Source organism: Leptodactylus fuscus, chromosome 4, assembly GCF_031893055.1.
Source record: "Leptodactylus fuscus isolate aLepFus1 chromosome 4, aLepFus1.hap2, whole genome shotgun sequence".
Classification (NCBI taxonomy): domain Eukaryota; kingdom Metazoa; phylum Chordata; class Amphibia; order Anura; family Leptodactylidae; genus Leptodactylus; species Leptodactylus fuscus.
In genome coordinates, this window is record NC_134268.1 from 158,466,900 (window position 1) to 158,482,436 (window position 15,537).

General features: G+C 42.3%; 1 protein-coding gene across 1 annotated transcript in view; it reads right to left on the reverse strand.

Moving 5' to 3' along the window:
* Window positions 1-15,537, reverse strand: part of ULK4 (unc-51 like kinase 4) — a 511,681-nt gene that overhangs the window by 479,367 nt on the left and 16,777 nt on the right. Inside the window, exons 10-12 of the mRNA XM_075271240.1 lie at window positions 9,032-9,102; window positions 8,762-8,831; window positions 6,700-6,811 (exon numbers count right to left, since the gene is read on the reverse strand). Of these exons, the coding sequence (XP_075127341.1) occupies window positions 6,700-6,811; window positions 8,762-8,831; window positions 9,032-9,102 (253 nt within the window). The remainder of the gene's footprint in view (window positions 1-6,699; window positions 6,812-8,761; window positions 8,832-9,031; window positions 9,103-15,537) is intronic.

The window sequence follows — 15,537 nt, forward strand, 5'->3', positions numbered from 1 at the left end:
AAGACATGATACCTCTCCATTGGGCTTTAAGTTATTGAGAGCTGCTCTTCTGACATCTCAGCAGTGCCCAGTAGACCCTAAGACATACTGACAGACAGGCAGGAGTATGGCGATGTAGTCTACAAGGGATCAAAATTGTGAAGTAGAAGTTAAAAAAGTTTATCTGTAAAAAGTCAAATATAGTTTATTTTAAAAGATAAGTTTTATGTATCCCCAAAATGGTGGCAAGGACAACTAACTTGTTCCTGAAAGAAACCAGCTTTCATAAAGCTACGTAAATTGTGACACATCAGAATATGATTTTTGATAGAAAAATGTTTATACTGCAAAAGTGGTAAAACACAAAAAGCGATATATTTGACATGACATCCCATAGAACAACATTACTATGTGATTTATAGGACATGGTGAAAATCGTGCAACACAAAAGCACAAAAAAATGATCAAGGATTTGTCTTGTTTTCCATTTCATTCTCCGAAATGAATTATTCAATACATTATGCATACCCCAAAACGGTGCCATAAAAAAATATACAAATACACGCATAAATCAAGAGTAGAGTAGCAACAGAACAGATAAAACTAGATAGACTGCATTATATTAACCATGTTAACTTAGTATTCCAAACCAGAATACATTAGGAATTAAACTATTGCATATATAGGGGTACATGTTCAGAAAAAAAAGGATATTTGTGTTCACAGAAGCGGGGTACACACATAGCTTGTCAGGGTCATGTATGGTGGACACAATCATGTTACTTGCACATGTTGGTGCAAGTTCTCCAGGATTTTCTGACTAGTATTTTTACTTTCTTGAGACTATGCAGTGGCATTTTGGATCCATGTCACTGTCACAAAAAAGAGGTCACTCTCCGGGAACATCACAAATAGCATTCCCTGCTTAGTAATATTGAACAGTGAATGATCCTGCCAAATGGATGATAAGGAGCTGAGCACTGACCACACACGCTGTATAGTCTGAAGATTCACCAATTTATTACATATAGAACGTACGGAGAGAAGAAGCACAAAAGAGTTGGCTTGATCAAGTCCATATACTGGCAAAAGGGAGCAGCAACACAGAGACAAATTCAGTATCTGATAGAATCATGTGATTTTCTAAGCCCTTATATTAACTACATTTAGAGGGATTTAGCTTTAGCTACCATAAATACTAAATAATGAAATAAACAGAAAAAAACTAGGGAAAAAACATGAAAATGGCTCATTAGTCACTTTAGGCTGTATAAATGACACATGTAATTCAATATATAATATAGAATTAGTTTTCTAGACTAAGAAATGGCACTGGATGTCCTCACTAAATACTCTATTAGCGGACCGGACACATGGCAGCTTATATCGTACATTACAAATTGTAGCTCATACTTTCATGTAGCTCCGCTGGTTAACAGGTTGAACTGGATAAATTTGGGTCATTTGTAAACCTATTAACAAGGCTGTTTTGTGAGTAACTAATGTTCTTACGTTCACAGTAAAACAAATGAATATGGAGTTTAGGGTTAACTGTTACATATCTCAGCAAAATGAAATATAATTATAGTTTATGATTTATTTTGGCAGAAAATACTTCATTTTTTATGCTGTCCCTATTTAACATTGCATGAGGCATTAAAGCTAGCACAAGGTGCAACAGTGACACCTGCAGCAAATATAGAGGTACTGCCTTACACCCCACCCAATTTATACAATACATGTATGTGGAACTTCTGAAGTACATAATGATTCGCCGAAATAACTTATGACTTTTTTTTTATTTTTATGGGAACAAAATAGGTTGCAAAATATACACCAATTATAATAAAATTTACCAATGTCATTTTATTATTGCATATTATCCATAGAACAGAAAATACAACACTAGAGAGTCAAGTCCTCCTTGGCGGACTTCTCCTGACAAAGAGTCAAGTAAGAAATTCAAGCATATGTAAAAGGTTTCATTCTATCTATCTATCTTTTTTTTTTTTTTTTTTTTTTTTACATAGGGACAAGATTATAACAAGTGGAATATTTTTTTTCAAAAGCACCTTTGTCTAGTTATTGCTGTTAAATACTTGATAAGACGTACTGTGGGGTTTTTCTGGCCACCTACTCTGGTTGGGGTCTCGAATGTGGCTTTTTATTGGCTGCCTGCATAACAGCAGAGAGAACTCCTGTGTACAAGAGAATCCAGGTCTGACTGGGCTGCTAAGCATGCGTGACCAGACATTACAGCAGCAGTTCTCAACCTGTGGGTCGCGACCACTTTCACAGGGATCACCTAAGACCATCAGAAAACACATATTTCTGTTGGTCTTAGGAACTGAGACACCGTTCCTTTATCGGTCTCCAGGCTGGTCCGCTAGGTCCACCAGGGGAGTGGGGGACGATCAAACTGGGCAATTGCCCAGGGCCCCCATCTCCAAAGGGTCCCCGGGATCATGAACAGTCTTTGCTCTGCCATAGAAGACCACCAGTAGTGCACAGGACGTCACGGCGTAGTTGGCGTGTCACTACTACTTCTTCGGCTGCTCCGCACATCGTGGGAGCATGGTAAGGGAGCATGGTAAGGTGAGTACAAGATTTAGGGCTCGTTCACACGGGTACAGAGGGGGTGGATTATGGCGCGTAATCCATGTCATAATCCACCCCCTCACAATGGTGATCTATGGAGACCGCCAGGCTACTTCAGGCAGATTCCGCAACTCGTTGAGCCGCAGCGTCCGCCTGGCGGCAGCAACCTCCGGGGTCGTCCCATTCATTTGAGCCTACTCTGGAGGGGGAAGCTGCGATTGTTGGAAGCCACGGCCCCCCTGTACCAGCGGCCCTCGTGCCCCCACCGATTTCCACCCCCTAGTGGGGAATTTCAGTGTGTTACAGCAGCATGGATAATACAGTAATATATTTCAAGAAAGAACACATACAAGCTTAGAATAGCAGATAGAAAAGATATTAGTAGTCATAGCAACTAAGAAGAAAAAGAAAGACTTCAGGATCATTTAGTTTTCTGTGCAGAGTGATCTCCCCTTAGCCTGATGTGAGGCCTAATGTGGGCTACTATAGTAGAGGAACTATTATATATAAGGATGGCTGTTATAAGAGAGGAATTATTATATATAAGGAGTAGTGGCGTAACTAAAGTCTTGTGGGCCCTAGTGCAATCTTTTGTTTGGGGCCCCCTACCGACTCCCTACAGCTAATTATTAATAGTGACGGTTAAGGGTGCTGCAGCGGTATCTCACATACTTGAAAGGGACGTAGCTTTAGTACCAGAGGTGTAAATTGAAGCTCCTAGGCTCCAGTGCAAAATTTGTAAACGGACTCCATTCCTACATTGTGCCATTTAGAATTGTGGTATATTTTATATGGCAGAAGGATCTTTGGGGCCCACCAGGGTTCAGGGCAAGTAGACACTGCTACTGCTGCATCGCCTATAGCTAGGACCCTGGAAATCAATACAAGACCAAAGAACTTTAATCCACCTTAGTGTGGTTAGGATAATCTATGTGTCTCCTTGGCTTATGGGCCAGATGGAAGTTGCAACCTCAATACTGATGCCAGTGCTTATGGGCCCCTAAGGCTTCTGGATCCAAGTGCAACTGCACCCTCTACACCCCCGCAAGTTACACCCGATAGGGAGCACTATTACAAGGTGGGAAAGCTATATATAAGTAGGAGGAGGGCTATTATAGGATCCCGCATACCAGATATTTACATTACAATTCATAACTGTAGCAAAATTACAGTTATGAAGTAGCAACGAAAATAATTTTATCATTGGGGTCACTGCAATATGAGGAACTGTATGAAAGGGTCGCAACATTAGTATCCACTATCCACTGCACTAGAGGGACCTTCAGGAGGAGGGGGGGATCAAAAGCGCATCAGGGCATCATCACAATGCTGAAATAAAATTGACAAGTGTCAAAATTCAAAATTTTACATTTTGAATCAGAGATTTGAACTTATATACTGATGACCTACCTACAGGATAAGCTACAGGATCTTACTGGAGGGATTCTAACAACCAGATCCTGCACCAGTCAGCTGATTTTTTTCCAGGGGCCAGAAGTTACTGCTGAGGACAGGACCAAAAGCAATAGTAATAGGTGCAGAGCTGCAGTACCCTGATACCATTATACAGCAGACAGGGTTGAAGCTCTGCAACCATTACTTGAAAGGAGCAGAACTGCTTCCAGCCCCATCCAGTGCAGTAACTTCAAGCATTGGGAGGCAGCTGGATCAGAATATGTGTAAATGGAAAATAAAGCTTCTAGAACAAACTGTGAGGGCTGATATCACATGTTTTATAGAGACTGATATAATCCGGTAAGTGATTGTGAAATGCAGCGCCCTAAACCCAAACATAAAAGGCTGTATAGCTGATAGATGCATCGGCAAGAAATATACAATAGTAGCAGGTGTTTGTATAGACTGAAGCTGTATTTCCCTATGCACAGGGCTATGTTGAATGCATCCATAATATGGTTCTCATTACCGGAAAAGTAACAATTAGAATGGTGTGTGCATCAATATAGAAACAAGATCAAAATTGAAAGGAATGCACTAAAAAATAACCTTCATTAATATCACTTAAAAGCCCAAATAAGTGGAATAACTAAAACTAACACTACCAATCAGAGGGGCTAAAAAGTGGGATGGTGCTACACTGCGACAGTGAGTGCCGATGTCTGCTCTAAATAATTGCCTGGGTAAAGGGTCTATATCAGGGGTGCTCACACTTTTTCAGCATGTGAGCTACTTTATAAACTGACCAAGGCAAAGATCTACTACCCACTTCTTGTGGGTGGGGGCGGGCCTGTGGGCAGGGCCAGGCATGTGGGCGGGGTCGGCGGAGCGTGAGAGCAGGAGACAGCGGCGTTCTGTGGCCGCCCAGGGATCCCCGGTGTCTGCTTGTTCACAGCGCAGGCTGAGAGTTATCTCTGGACACTGGCAGGCTGGGGCTGCAGGAGCCCCGCCTGACAGTGTCCGGAGATGACTCTCAACCTGCGCTGTGAACAAGCAGCACCCCGGCTCCCTCCATCCCTAAGAGCGGGGAGCGCGTCATCCCCCAGAGCTGCTGCTGCCCGGCCTGCAAGTGTCCGGAGTGCTTGTTCACAGCGCAGGCTGAGAGTCGACTCTCAGCATGCACTGTGAACAAGCAGACATCGGGGATCCATGGTAGCATCCCGCGATCGACCCATACGTCCTTTGTGATCGACCGGTAGATCGCGATCGACCTGTTGGGCACCCATGGTCTATATTAACTACTTTGAATAGACTAACTACTTGTAGGCAATTGTAATTTCGGAAGGGAGACTACCTTCCACAAGCAATAATAGACATCAAACATGCACACCGGTCAATACCAGCACAAGGACACACAAACAGACCGATAAGAGGACAGGGCGGCTACATATCACAGCTAGCCCAGGCGACTACACGCTGCCTTAATCTTTACATGCGATGCACAACTGCACGCATGGTTGAGTTACTCCTATTGCCTCTGATGAACCGGCTTGTCCGGTGAAATGGTCCATCAGGCTGAGCTACCAACAAGTTACTTACGTGTTGACGTTGTTTGTATGTGGAGTGGTGTTTACTGATAGAGGTCTGCTCCCGGTCCTCTTATCGGTCTGTTTGTGTGTCCTTGCGCTGGTATTGACCGGTGTGCGTGGGTTTTTTTGTTTTGTTTTTTAATGTAGAGCTCACAATGTACATTTTTTTTTCCTATCAGTATGTCTTTTTTTTGGAATATGGGATGGAAATCCATGAAAACAAGGGGAGAACATACAAACTCCTTGCAGATGGTTTTTTGCCCTTGGCGGGATTTGAACAGCAGGACTCCAGCACTGCAAGGCCACTGAGCCACAGTGTGGCCCCTTGAGCCACCGTGTGGCCCCTCGGTGTGCGTGTTTGTTGTCTATTATTGTTTGTGGAAGTGGATCTCCCTTCCAAAATTACAATTGCCCTACAAGTAGTTGGTCTATTCAAAGTAGTTAATATAGGCCCTTTGCTACCCAGGCAATTATTCAGAGCAGACATCAGCACTCACTGTCACAGCGTAGCACCACCCCACTTTTTAGCCCCTATGATTGGTAGTGGTAGTTTTATTTATGCCATTTATTTTGTCTTTTACCGTATTTTCCGGACTATAAGGCGCACATAAAATCCACAATGTGTGAATGAGATTAACCATATTTTCTGATATTATAAAATACAGCTTTTCTCTGCTGCGTTTCCACAATGTGGGGCCTTGGCCTATACGAGACTTTTCAATGTGAAAAGGTGAGGAAACTATTGCCTCATGCTCCAATGCATGCTGAATTCTCACCATGTAGTATTGCTTATGAGAGCACAACATAGTAGCAAACAGAGTACTCCTGGGTCCAAAATTTGAGAGGTAGGAATTAGCAAAATCAAAACCTTCTAGTAACTATTAGGCAGCATTCACACTGAGTAACGCTGGTGTTTTTTGTGCTTATTTTGGCACGTAGCGCCGCGTAAACACCGTGTTTGCGGCGCGACGTGCCAAAATAAGCACAAAAAACGCCAGCGTTACTCAGTGTGAATGCTGCCTAACTGCACTTTTTTTGGGGAATGAAGCATTTCACATACAATTTACTGTATCTTCCTTCTGTATATACAAAGAAACTACAAAATATATATTTATCTTACAGAAAACAGAAGCCATACCATGACTTTTGGAGAATGTGACACTGGTTGCTGCGACTGTCGTGTATCCTTTTGTTGCAGTAGTTTGCTGGCTTTGGTCATAGAAGTGCTTGCCCTCGGAGTGGTACAAGAGCTGAAAAAGGTTAAAAAATTACTGTATAGTACTTCGAAAAAAAATCTCACCCTGTGCGCATTAATAAAGGTATACAATTTCAAGGGAATTCTGTTCCGTGCATGAAAGTTTAAGATAATTTTACTTTTGCTATCTGTTTGTCAAAGACAGTGATATGAACCTATGACATACAAGTCAAAGATGACATGCCATGACATTTTGGGTGACACACATTGTCCAAACCAAGTGGCAGCCCCAGTGACACACCTTCCATGAGGCAATGGCCACAGAAGGCACCTCAAGGAATAAACTGAGGGGGCGGCATTTTTATTTAAAGGCAGCTACTTATTGTGTTATTACAAGAAGCAGCTGCCAATAACAATTACTCACCTGTCCCCCCTCCTGTCCTGGCCGCCCTCTGCTGCCTCCTCTAGACAGTGCTACGCTTGCGCCACGACACTGAAGAACGGGGGTCGCTACACACAGCGTCCTGGCATTCTTCAGTGTTGGCTACAGTGTACCCTGGAAGAAGCAGCAGAAGGCAGCCAGGACTGGAGTGTGAACAGGCGAGTAAAAATTATCGTCGCTACTCTATGTGTGTGTGGGGGAAAGGGTGTCATATACTACGGCTGTGTTTTAAGAAATGGGCCATATACTGTGGGTAGGTATAAAAGGGGTCATAAACTGTGTGGTATCTAAAAAGGAGTCAGATACTGTATGGGGCCATAAAAAAGGGTCATATATAGTGTTGGATTAAATATGTAAAGTCAAGCCCCTGAACTGTTGCTATAAAGTAGAAGCATTGCTGGAAGGTCTCAGGGAATACTTCACATATGCTACAGAGTCTGGTGTTCATTGTCTTCACAACTAAAATATTCCTTTACCCCCAGAAGGAGCTTAAGAATTGAAAGCTCACATACAGTAAGGTGTGATACATAGGGACGGTATCATAAGCAAATTTCACAACAACACATTACATTAACAGTATAATGTTTGAATTACAGCATACTGTATTTTTTAACCAAAGTACAATATTTTATTCCATTTTGGCTAATAATAGAGCTGGCTGTTCTTTCACAACTCTGGTGAGAGCCTTGGCTTTGTTTCCTGGTTGCCTCATATAAAATAGGAGGTCTACACCTGGTGGTCTAAGGTATATACAGTGCAGGGTTACCATTTTGTTTATATCCTGTGATTAACTGGCCTTCTCATACTCCAGGAGGGTGTCCTGCGTAACATGTCAGGAAGCAGAAAGTGATGTACACCTTCATCTCATACAGTTCAGGGCCCAGAAGAGGAAGTGGATATACAGTAGAGGCTGTATACAGCCGCACACTTCTTTCCATGATGTTGTGCAAAGAAAGTAAGAAGAACAATACCCCTATTATAAAGAACGCCAATTTATCAGCTGTCCCGCAGAGGTGAGCTGCAGGAAATGTTCTTCTACTTTATGCTCTTTCTGAGCATCACATAAGGTATAAAGTATCAGAAGTAAAATGTTTGTTTTTTTAACTCGTTTTATTGAAAAGTGCATAACAGAGCAAATAATACAGGTAAAGAAAACAGAATGGAAGCACAAATCAAACATAAGGAAAAAGCACAAACGAACAAAGATGAGCCACATCATCATCCCCTCCCATCCCCAAACCCCCTCCCACCACCTATAAAATTCAGAGCAACACAGTACAGGAAACATTAACATAACAGAGGGAGGGCCGTAAACCCGATCGGCACGAGCCATCCCTTACGGAGTGAAGGCATCAATAACCGAACGCATTAAAGGGGCAGTGTATTGAGTCATGGGGGAGTCACACCAGGCACCCCAAACTTTAGCAAACCTCTGGGGACAGCCTCTACTTTTATATATAATCTGATTAAACGGGAGAACCGCTTTAACCAGTTTTCGCCACTGAGGAACGGATGGGGATCGAGGGGCCATCCATCGCAAAGCGAAGTAAAATGTTTAGTTACCTCAGTGAGAAAATTGCCTCATTTGATTCTCCATCCAGAGCACTTTTGGGCCTTAAATTTGCAGGATTTTCTAAAAAGGAAGGAAAAACATAATAAATAACATAATATTTTTTTTGTTTAGATTTGTTACTACAAAACTTAAAATTATGTCATATTGACAATCTATGACAGAAGACAAAATGACATAGGGTAACAGTCTACTCAATAAATCCATAATAAAAGTCCAATCTACAGTTACAAAGAGATTTAGCAGATACTGCTCATACAGACCCATCTTAAATGACTTGTGTAAGTTTCCCGGAGTTTCAGGTCTGTCCATAGAGTCACCTTCAGCATTTATCCTATCAGGTAAAAGAGGAACAATTCTTGTTAGAAAACCTAGATTAAGCACACTTGTTTACTAGCCATGTATGATGTATATGTAATATGTAATGTAATATTGCTTTATCCACCATCTTATTATCCAAAAATGTTGACATAAATGCAACCTACTGTAAGATAGACAAGGCCAGAAGAAAAATCCCAAGTCTCTTGTGATAGTATTGGTTATCCCATGAAGGACACTTATCACCTTTCCAGTCAGTCAGTAGGTAATAAGTGTCTGATTGCTGGGGATCCTAATCCCCCCCCTTCCTGGAAGGTGAGTAGGATGGTAAGCAGGTATTATCAACTTTTTAAAGGTGTTTATCGTTAATGGCACATTTCAAAGGACATTCACAGGATAGGCGATGAATGTCTGACCATATGTAATCCACACCTATGGACACCCATAATCACTAGGATGGTTCTGAAGCCCTCTAATTCCTCTTCACTGGACAAATGTGGATGAGCTTGAATGAAGTGGTGATAGAATATGCATGATCTTGCTGTGTTTATTATTCATTCTATTATGAGGCTGATGGACACATATGAGCGCTGTGCTCCTCTGTTTCCACCCGCCTCATAATAGAATGAATAATAAACACAGCAATATCATGCATATTCTATCACCGCTTCATTCAAGCTCATCCACATTTGTCCAGTGCGGAGGAATTAGAGGGCTCGAGAACCATCCTAGTGATTATGGGTGTCCATAGGTGTATGGCTTCCATATGGTCAGACATTCATCGCTTATCCTGTTAATGTCCTTTGGAATGTACCATTTAGGATAAACACCTTTAAAAAGTTGATAATACCTGCTTATCATCTCACTCACCTTCTGTGTGCGGGCTGCTGGTCCTGATTGAACGGCATTGCCAGTGCACAGATGGCAAGAGGATGATATCTGTGTGCCGTCTGAGCACAGGCCGCGCTTTCCACGGTCCTATTCATTCAATGAAAGCTCAGCCAAAACTACGAACAGGTATAGGACCCATCCTGAGTTTTGCAGCCCGGGTTAGTGTGAAAATCCTGGATGGCACACTAATCTAGTACACAGTCTTGTGCATGGGCCCTAAAGAGTTTTCCAAGTGTCGCCAAATAAATTACTGTATACGTTTTTAAACTTTGTACAGTTTTCTGTATCAATTCCTCCTGTGTTTTAGTTTACTACCACTGGCTAAAAACCAATCGATGGTCAAGTGATGGACAAAGAGGTGTACAGCTCATGAATGAGAACTCTGTCTTGTAAGTAGCTGTACACCCATGTATACATCACATGACCATAGACAGTCTTCTTTCCACTGAAGTAAACAACGAATGATAGCAAGTAGAAATCTAGAAAACTATAGAGATCTAGAAATCCATACGAAATGGAAACAGAAATTATTTTAGAAAACTTTATAACTTTAATAAAGTGGTTATCCACTTTCTACAATTGACTCCAATGGAGCGCGTTGCAGTACTTGCCGTTACAGTTTGTATGGTTAGTGAGCAGTGCACTGAGGGCCGCGCTGGCTCAGTACTGGGTGTCTGATGCCCCCCCTCCCCAGATCTAATATTGATGACCTTAGGATAGCTTATGAATTGTAGAAAGTGGATAACCCCTTTGAGGCTAAGGCCCCACGTAGAGAGCGGCAGCACTGCAGCGGAAACACATTGTGGCGTTTCTGGCAGTTCTTTTCACAGAAAGTACACAGACTTTTTCTCTGCTTCAGTTATACCTATACATAAACCACCAGCATTTCCGTAAATATAATTGATATGCTGCGATTTACAAAAAGGTGACAGTTTTTGAAACCGCAGTATGTCTGTAGCAGATATTTATCTGCAATGTTTGGATGGGATTAGTCAGAATCCCACCCACTTTGCAGTACTTTCCACAGAGGTTCTGCCGCGGCAAAATCGCAGCATTTACGCTTATGAGGAGCCTTGGCCTAAAATGCTTTTCTGCGAGTTTCAAACTAACAACTAATTTTTACAATGAGCCATCAATATCTGAGTGGGGGGAATCTGATACCTGGGACATCCGCAGATCAGGTACTTGAAGTGCAGGCCATTGAAGTCATGTATGGAGCTCAGGCCCATTCAAGTGAAAGGAGCTGTACTACAATGTCATGCACAGCCCCTATAGCAATGTATGGCTCTGTGCTTGGTATGCAGTAAAGGAACTTCATCTGCACTATAGTCTCTCTAAACAGCTGATCGTGGGGTCTCAGCTATGGGACCACCAAAGATTCTATACTTAAAGTGCATAAAAATAAATTGTGACATAATGCGTTGACAAGGGTTGTCCCACAAGATCTTTTATAGTCTTAGAAATTGACAATTATAAAGGTTATAAAAGTGGGAGTTGACCTCTGGCCTGTTATTAATCTGTACTGAAACAATTGTGTTCAGCCAATTTTCTGACAATCACTGTAGGTCAATGCATATTTGGACAGCAAATCAATGCATTGGGAATGCCATACAGCAATTGCCATTAATGCCCACTAGATGGTGGTAGATCCCAGATAAACTATCTCTTCAGTGTGACTGTATTTTGCTTCTTCCCTAAGTGGCTCTGGACAATGTCTCCCGAGCTTGGAATGGCTGAAATAGTCTGATGTTTAACTGTGGATAAACTACATCCCAGGAAACAAGTAACCATTTGTATAGATCTGTGTTACATTTATTTAGAAGGGCTTCCATTCTCTTTTTTCTCTCTCTCCCTCTCTCTGTATATATATTTATCTATACTTTAATCATATTTATGTTGTTTGATTTTATTGCAACAAAAATAAATCTAGTTCTTTCTACAATCCATCGACTGATTCCAGCCATAAACACAAACAGATTTGTTTGCAATCGAATCAACAGGACATTTTTGGGGTACTGAAGAAGGTGAAATATCTGGAGCATGCCCATTAGAAAACAGTACAGCACCTTCTGTATTCTCAGGGGGAAAAAAAAACAGATGTGTCTTTAAAACTGAAAATAGACTTCCTTCTGCTTACAGACTCCAAGAAGTGAGGGAAGAAGCCCTATTCTAGGTTCACACCAGCGTTCGGCTTTCCATTTTTCGGTTCCTCTTGGGGACCCAAAAAAAGGGAAAACTAACCCATTTAAAAATAAGTTACTCCGGAAACGGACCCCAGACTATAATTGGGGTCTTCCAGGTTTCCACCCGAAAAATGTGGAAAGAAACGTCCTACTTGCAAGACTTTTCTCTCCGTATTTTTTAAGCGGGTTCAGGGGCAGAAACTCTGAATATATAGTGGGTGCTAATGTGAACCTAGCCTTAGATAACCTCCTTACCCGTCTGCTCTGATCACTCTAATAAAGTGGAGAGGAGCACAGAATAGTAAGGAGGTTGTCTAACTTCTCCACTCACTGCTACAAATCTATAAGCAGAAGCAGCCTAGAGTACATTCAGTCTGATTTTTTCACTGAAAATACAGCAGAAGCTGTACTATATTCTAATGGGCAAGCACATCACCAACTCCAACTGTTTACATCCTCCGATAGCTGCTGCTCCACGGATTCTGGCGCAACTGGAATTCTTTATCTAACCGTCACCAATCCCAAGCAATCTTGCTGTTAGCTGCAGCAAAGTTATGCTCTCTGGTGTCAGGTGGGCGGTCCCCGTCTTTTGGTTGAAGCCTAAAATCTCCCACCTGACAGTAGAGAGTATAACTGTGCTTAAACTAACAGAAACGATTGCTTAAGAACGGTCATCACTAGAGAAAACATTCTAACTGCAATGGAATCAGTGGAGTGACAACTATTGTAGGATGCAGTCAGTTGGAGTTGTTGAAGGTGGTGAAAGGTCTTTAACCCCTCTGTCGTTCAAGTCTGCATGGGGTCCGAAAGACAGAGACCCAGTCCACAAAGAGAGGTTACTTGCGAACCCCATAGAGTAGAATGGGATCCACTGAGTTTACAATGATTTTCTGCCATTTTATGCTGAAACCTGCAGAGAGAAAAGTTCTCCTTACAGGGATTTATTTTAGGAGAGTCCACCATGGTGCAAAATTCTTAAGCACAAAAATGCACATGAAGGGTGGGAAATCTTCCGTAGGGAAATCATTAAAGCACAGGAACTAACAATACCTAGAAGGAAGAAAAATGGGAAGCACCTAAAAATATCAGGATGGATGACCAAAAAATTACATAACCTGCTAAAAAGGAAAAAGGAAACATACAAAAAGTGGAAGATGGGAACTATACCTAAGGAAGAGTACACAGCAGTCTGCAGACTCTGCAAGACAAGCATCAAAGGAGCTAAGGCTGAACACGAATTGAAGCTTGCAAAAGAGGCAAAGAGTAAGGTAAAAGGATTTTGGGGATATGTTAAAAGCAAAAGAAAAGTGAAGGAGGCCATTGGAGTCCTGAAGAATGACAAGGGAGAAACAGTTAACATGGTGGAACAGCAGGTGGAGCTACTAAATTCATATTTTGTATCCGTCTTCTCCCAAGAAACTAATGGAAATATCGACATTAATGGTGATGGAGATGAGGGGAAGGAGGACTCCAAGCTGACTATAAGCAAAGGTCTGGTAAGAGAGCACTTAGCCAAGTTACAGGAAACCAAGTCCCCAGGACCAGATGATTTACACCCTAGAGTCCTGAAAGAGATAGCAGAGGAAATAACAGAACCCCTTGCTATAATCTTCGGTAAGTCATAGGAAACAGGAGTGGTCCCTTTAGATTGGAAAAGGGCAAATGTTGTCCCCATCTACAAAAAGGGGAAAAGGGACGATCCAGGAAATTACAGGCCGGTAAGTCTGACCTCGATAGCAGGAAAAATCTTTGAGCAAATTGTCAAGGAACATTTACTTCGGTACCTGGATGGGAAGGCATTAATTAACCAGAGCCAGCACGGCTTTATGACCAATAAATCTTGTCAGACTAACCTGATTTCCTTCTACAACAAAATCACTGAATGGTTGGACCAAGGGAATGCCGTGGACATAGTATATCTTGACTTCAGTAAGGCATTTGATAAAGTATCACATAACCTTCTTATTGAAAAAATGATTAAGTATGGCTTTGACAAAAAATCAGTTAGGTGGATTCACAACTGGCTTAATGATCGGGCACAACGAGTAATACTAAATGGCTACACATCGAACTGGAAGAAAGTCAAAAGCGGGGTGCCGCAGGGCTCTGTTCTGGGCCCAGTACTTTTTAATATCTTTATAAATGATCTGGACGATGGAATTATTGGGGAACTCATAAAATTTGCAGATGATACGAAGATAGGAGGAATAGCCAACACTAGAGAGGAGAGAGAGTGTATTCAAAAGGACTTAGACACACTGGAACAATGGGCTGAGGCGAACAAAATGGTATTTAACAGGGACAAATGCAAAGTTCTACATCTGGGTAACAGAAATGTAAAAAACATACACTCACCGGCCACTTTATTAGGTACACCTGTCCAACTGCTCGTTAACACTTCATTTCTAATCAGCCAATCACATGGCGGCAACTCAGTGCATTTAGGCATGTAGACATGGTCAAGACAATCTCCTGCAGTTCAAACCGAGCACCAGTATGGGGGGGAAGAAAGGTGATTTGAGTGCCTTTGAACGTGGCATGGTTGTTGGTGCCAGAAGGGCTGGTCTGAGTATTTCAGAAACTGCTGATCTACTGGGATTTTCACGCACAACCATCTCTAGGGTTTACAGAGAATGGTCCGAAAAAGAAAAAACATCCAGTGAGCGGCAGTTCTGTGGGCAGAAATGCGTTGTTGATGCCAGAGGTCAGAGGAGAATGGCCAGACTGGTTCGAGCTGATAGAAAGGCAACAGTGACTCAAATAGCCACCCGTTACAACCAAGGTAGCCAGAAGAGCATCTCTGAACGCACAGTACGTCGAACTTTGAGGCAGATGGGCTACAGCAGCAGAAGACCACACCGGGTGCCACTCCTTTCAGCTAAGAACAGGAAACTGAGGCTACAATTTGCACAAGCTCATCGAAATTGGACAATTGAAGATTGGAAAAACGTTGCCTGGTCTGATGAGTCTCGATTTCTGCTGCGACATTCGGATGGTAGGGTCAGAATTTGACGTCAACAACATGAAAGCATGGATCCATCCTGCCTTGTATCAACGGTTCTGGCTGGTGGTGGTGGTGTCATGGTGTGGGGAATATTTTCTTGGCACTCTTTGGGCCCCTTGGTACCAATTGAGCATCGTTGCAACGCCAAAGCCTACCTGAGTATTGTTGCTGACCATGTCCATCCCTTTATGACCACAATGTACCCAACATCTGATGGCTACTTTCAGCAGGATAATGCGCCATGTCATAAAGCTGGAATCATCTCAGACTGGTTTCTTGAACATGACAATGAGTTCACTGTACTCCAATGGCCTCCACAGTCACCAGATCTCAATCCAATAGAGCATCTTTGGGATGTGGTGGAACGGGAGAT